General features: G+C 36.0%; 1 protein-coding gene across 5 annotated transcripts in view; it reads right to left on the bottom strand.

Annotated features, from left to right (window-relative positions):
* The window catches only part of RSBN1L (round spermatid basic protein 1-like), a 55,029-nt gene that overhangs the window by 40,536 nt on the left and 9,004 nt on the right, over positions 1-5,489 (bottom strand). For all 5 annotated transcript variants that reach the window (XM_015571257.1, XM_015571258.1, XM_006774910.2 and 2 more), the window contains exon 2: positions 4,761-4,877. In XM_015571257.1, the coding sequence (XP_015426743.1) occupies positions 4,761-4,809 (49 nt within the window). In that variant the 5' untranslated portion in view covers positions 4,810-4,877. The remainder of the gene's footprint in view (positions 1-4,760; positions 4,878-5,489) is intronic.

Below are 5,489 nucleotides of genomic sequence, written 5' to 3'. Positions count from 1 at the left end.
TCTTTCCCTCTGGGAGTCTGGAATTCTGATAGTACAAGCTATAGAGAGGGTAATTATGTGACCAGCCCCCAACAAAAACCCTGGACATTTAGTCTCTAATGAACGTCACATGTGTTGTCACAATTCACTGTTAGAATAATAAAGTGCATCCTGGGTGACTCCACTAGCAGAGGACTCTTGGAAACTTGCACCTGGTTTCCTCCAGACATCACCTCATGTGCCTTTTCTCTTTACTGATTTTACTTTGCAACCTCCACTAAACCAAATCATAGCCATGAATCAACTATATGCTAGTCCTGTGTGTCCTAAATTTTTAAAGTTTTATATAGTCTCTTGTTTATTTCCTGTCCTGGAATGACATACAAAATGCAATAGATGTACATGAAGGAAATATTTAAACACTTTAAAACAAGACCATTTTGAATATCAATGTTCTTCTCTTATTTTAAAACTAGAGGCCCGGTGCACGAAATTCATAGGCGGGGGGTAATCCCCTCAGCCCAGCCTGCACCTCTTCAATCCAGGATCTCTCGAGGGATGTCCCGGGGATGGGGCCTAAACCAGCAGTCGGACAAATCTCTCACAATCCTGGACCATTGGCTCCTAACTGCTCACCTGACTGCTTGCCGTCGCCCCTCACTAACCCCTGTGCCAGCCTGGTCGTCCGACGCAACCTACTGCTCGGTCATTTGGTCGTCCCTCACTAACCCCCCTGCCAGCCTGGTCGCCCCACACAGCATGTTTGGTCATGCTGTTCAGTTGTGATGGTCGCTTCGGCTTTTATATAGATAGAATTACGCCTATGTAATTGGGACCCTCAAAATGTATAACAGTAGCCCTAATGGGTTTGGCTCAGTGGATAGAGCATCAGCCCATGGACTAAAGGGTTCCAGGCTAGCCGAAACCGGTTTGGCTCAGTGGATGGAGCGTCGGCCTGTGGACTGAAGGGTTCCGGGTTCAATTCTCTCTCCCTTCCTCTCTGTAAAAAATCAATAAAATATATATATATAAAATAAATAAATAAAGGGTTCCAGGCTAATCCCTGGCCCTGGTTGGGGCATGTGTGGAAGGCAACCAATCGATGTGTCTCTCTCACATTGATGTTTCTCTCTGTGCTTCCTCCCCCCCTTCCTCCCACTCTCTCTAAAAATCAATGAAAAAACAGTAACAACAAAGTGTAACAGTAAAAGGTTGATGGGGGACCCTCCTCCCACAGGTCCATAAACACATGCATGCATACATGAATCCCAGAGACACATACAAAAAGCAGCACAGACACAGAGAGCTAGAGAGAGAACCAGACATAGAAAAATGCAGACACATACACAGCCAGAAAGAGGCACAAAGAGACAGAAAAAAACCCATACACAGAGATACAAACTGTATGCATTACAATAATATATATTTATAAATTATTAATATATATATTTTTAAAAAAACAACCTTTAAAAACACATATTAACTGGCATTAATTACTGCCATTAACCTTAGTATACTTTAGTGTTAATTAAAAAAAAGATTAAATCTGATTTCATATCTAATATAGAAATCTATATATAACTATGATCATACATAAGAAAGTAGTAGTAATTAACTTAACATTTTCAACCTTTGGTCCTTGGAAAATGACTGCTCTTTTCACCTGTTAATATTTTCACACTTCCTGACATAATTTACCTACCTGTGACCTTTAGTACACTACCAATAACCTTAGACATTGGCTTCTTTGACCCCTATTCCACCTACTCTTCAGCAAGCTTCTTTGATATGCTATAATAAAATATATTATAATTACAACATCTATGTTCTTACCAATATAAAATAACAAAAGAATATCAATAACAAAAGAAAAGGCTGGAACACATAAGTATGCTCAGAAAAAATAGTTGGTAGACATTAATATAAAAGACTGAGCAAATTTAAAGCTTATGATTCGAATCTATTTGTACTTTGAACTATTTTAATAATGTTTTCAACATTTACAAGATTTCTGGATTAATGAATTTTTTTAGCCTATATATATGCTAAATATATATTTATATTTATATAAATATAAAACTGTGTATACATCTCTAGTCATATTCAACTTATTGCGGCTTTTAATAAAAATCTGGAGGAAATGAGATTATTCTAAGAGTTAGCCTCTATTTTAGATGTTCCAGTGCCATCAACAATCAATCAATGCCTGTGTGTGCCACAGCTTACAATATTAACATTATTAGGAGAAAATTATAAAGAGAAGATAAAAGTTAGAGCCCCCTCCCCCACCCCCGCCAAAAAAAAAAAAAAGGCACACAGTTATACATAAGAGTATACTGTCCCCACCAAATCGATGCTGCTCCAGGACACCAGTAACAAAGGATGCCTTTCCCTGATGAAGGCTCTCTTGGGAAATGGCCACACACACAGGTCAAACTGTTTCTGCTATATAATAACAATAGCTAACACTTGGTGCTTACCGTGGGACAGGTACTGTTTCCCAAAATGAATCAAGTTCTTATTCATTTAATTGTCTACATACTAACAAATGAAGAGATTTTTGTTGTTGTTTAATCACAAGAGTTAATCTTTCATACATGTTTACAAAATTCTCATCCATTTATTAATATTAAGTATCTGTGGGCCAGACACTGTCGTTGGCACTTGTAACCATGTAAGGCAGTAATTACAGTATTACTTACTTCAACTTTACAGTAAATGCATTTTCCCCTTGTCACCCCAAAGGTCACCAATTCATTTCCAAATATACATCATTTTTTTTTCCCTTATCATCACTAAGTTTCAGTTTAACTCAGTTAAAAATATCTCCTAAATTCTTCATCTACTTTAAACTCAAGGTTACTATCTCATATTACTGGGGGGGAAAAAATTTTCATTTTTAAGGTTATTTTATATTTTGTTTGCTTATGTAATCTCTAGATTCACATATTTAACATTAATTGTATGTCAGGGATCTAACATTTTATTTTATTTATTTTTTTAATATATTTTATTGATTTTTTACAGAGAGGAAGGGAGAGGGATAGAGTTAAAAACATCGATGAGAGAGAAACACCGATCAGCTGCCTCCTGCACACTCCCCACTGGGGATGTGCCTGCAACCAAGGCACATGCTCTTGACCGGAATCGAACCAGGGACTCTTCAGTCCAGAGGCCGACACTCTAGCCACTGAGTCAAACTGGTCAGGGCAGGGATCTAACATTTTACTGTATGGCAGGAATTTACATCACTGTACATTTAAATCGATAAGAAAAAATAACTGCTATTTGAATAAATCAATAGGGTAAAGTTAACATTTCCAGCCATTAATCATTAGCTGCTGTACAGACAGCATTGGTGTGGTAGATTTGATTCCTGCCTCAAAGGCTTACAATCTAATTAGACAACATAGATAAAATACATAGCAAAAGAGATAGAACAAAAGGACAATGAGCATTAACTAAGTAGCCATGAAGTTAACCCCTGACATGTTTCTTCAAGGTCAACATAATTTTATAGAAAATAAAGTTCTTACAAGTAGAAAACAGAGACCAAATAAAGTGCCATCAAAGGACATCTGGAAACATGACAAAGAATGAAATGAAAATACAGAATCTAATGCTGTTTATCCGAAATAATATAAATTAACCAGTTATTTCATTGCACATGCAGAGCTATGGTCTTTTCTCCTTTATGTAGACATAAAGGCTTATCAACACATAAATTCAACATAAAAAATTAATCAAAGTGAAAATGTTTTGCTCTGCATATTGTCAACTTGATAGGGAAGCAAAAGAATTTGTTAGCTGTCTAGCAACCAAATGCCAATGATTCTTCTTCTTACCTTGCTGAGTGGATTTAACACTGTCCTTACTTGTATGCTACCACAAATTCTCTTGAAATAGTTCAGATTTATTCTAAATTAGCTCAGAATAAATTGTTCCCTCCAAATCCCTGACTCCGATCTGATTACATCAAATATTTGTAAGATCACTTATTTCACCATCCCTATCAAGCTAAAAACAGCGTTAGCCTTTTATTTTAGGTAATCTAAATATGAATGAGACTAGTAATGCAGACACAAAATTAGATAACCTATTTTTTAAATATATATATACTTTATTGATTTTTTTACAGAGAGGAAGGGAGAGAGATATAGAGTTAGAAACATCGATCAGCTGCCTCCTGCACACCTCCCACTGGGGATGTGCCCTTGACTGGAATAGAACCTGGGACCCTTCAGTCTGCAGGCCGCCACTCCATCCACTGAGCCAAACCGGTTTCAGCCCTATTTTTAAATAATTTAAGGAACCTAACAGTTTAATGAACCTTAACCCTTTAATACTTTTTAATGATTCACTAAATATACTAAATACATATTTACTATACAGATTCAAACTCCCTACTATTACATTAAAGTTTCATTTTCTGACCAGTTTATTTTTTTTAAGTATATTTTATTGATTTTTTACAGAGAGGAAGGAAGAGGGATAGAGTCAGAAACATCAGTGAGAGAGAAGCATCGATCAGCTGCCTCCTGCACACCCCCTATTGGGGATGTGCCCGCAACCAACATACATGCCCTTGACCGGAATCGAACCCGGGACCCTTCAGCCCCCAGGCCAAGGCTCTTTCCAGTGAGCCAAACCAGTCAGGGCCTGACCAGTTTATTCTTAGAAAAATTCAGCAACAAATAACATTTCTTATTTTATTCACTAAACCAGTAAGTATACTGAACAATACAATACAGTACAACTAAAATCACTGAATATAAACTTACTTTTCAGCAACATCTTTACTTCTCCATTTTCTTTCTTGATCTCATTCATTATTTTATGCTTCTTTTTTTCTCTCTCTTTTTCCTTATCTCTCTCTTTAATTTTTTCTTTGATTTTATCTGAAACACAAAAAAGGAAATGTTTTCAACTACTTTTAGAATTTTTCCAATGAATTATGGTGCAATTTCTAAAATTCCCTTTCCTATACTTAACATGGACTACATAATACACATGAGAAACTAACAAAATTTAGTATACATTTTATTCTTAAGATTATTTTTCACTTACTTCATGTCAACCACAATATTAGACTAACTTTAAATCACTTAAAATAACTAACTTTAATCAATACAGTAAACTACAATGGAAAAAGTACAAGCTTTGAAGTTGGGCATACCTAGGTTAGTAACATAACAATGGAAAAATTACTCAATCTCAGTTTCCTAATCTGTAAAATGGTAGTTGACACCTTTCTCATAGGTTACTATAACAACTAACTGAAAAAAGATATAAAATGGCTACCTAGAGACTATTATATACTACAAGATGTTAGTTCCCCTAACCTTGCACCTTTTAAAAAGGGTATGACTGATCTGGCTGGCTGGTGATATTATAGTAAAATCTATTCTATATATATATAAAACCCTAATATGCAAATAGATCAAACAGCGAAACAACCAAACAACCAGTCGCTAATACATGCGCTGACCAGCAGGAGTGTGTGTGGAACA

Source organism: Myotis davidii, unplaced genomic scaffold (assembly GCF_000327345.1).
Source record: "Myotis davidii unplaced genomic scaffold, ASM32734v1 scaffold125, whole genome shotgun sequence".
NCBI lineage: Eukaryota > Metazoa > Chordata > Mammalia > Chiroptera > Vespertilionidae > Myotis > Myotis davidii.
Note: the sequence above shows the minus strand (reverse complement) of the source record. Positions and strands in the feature narration are given on the sequence as shown.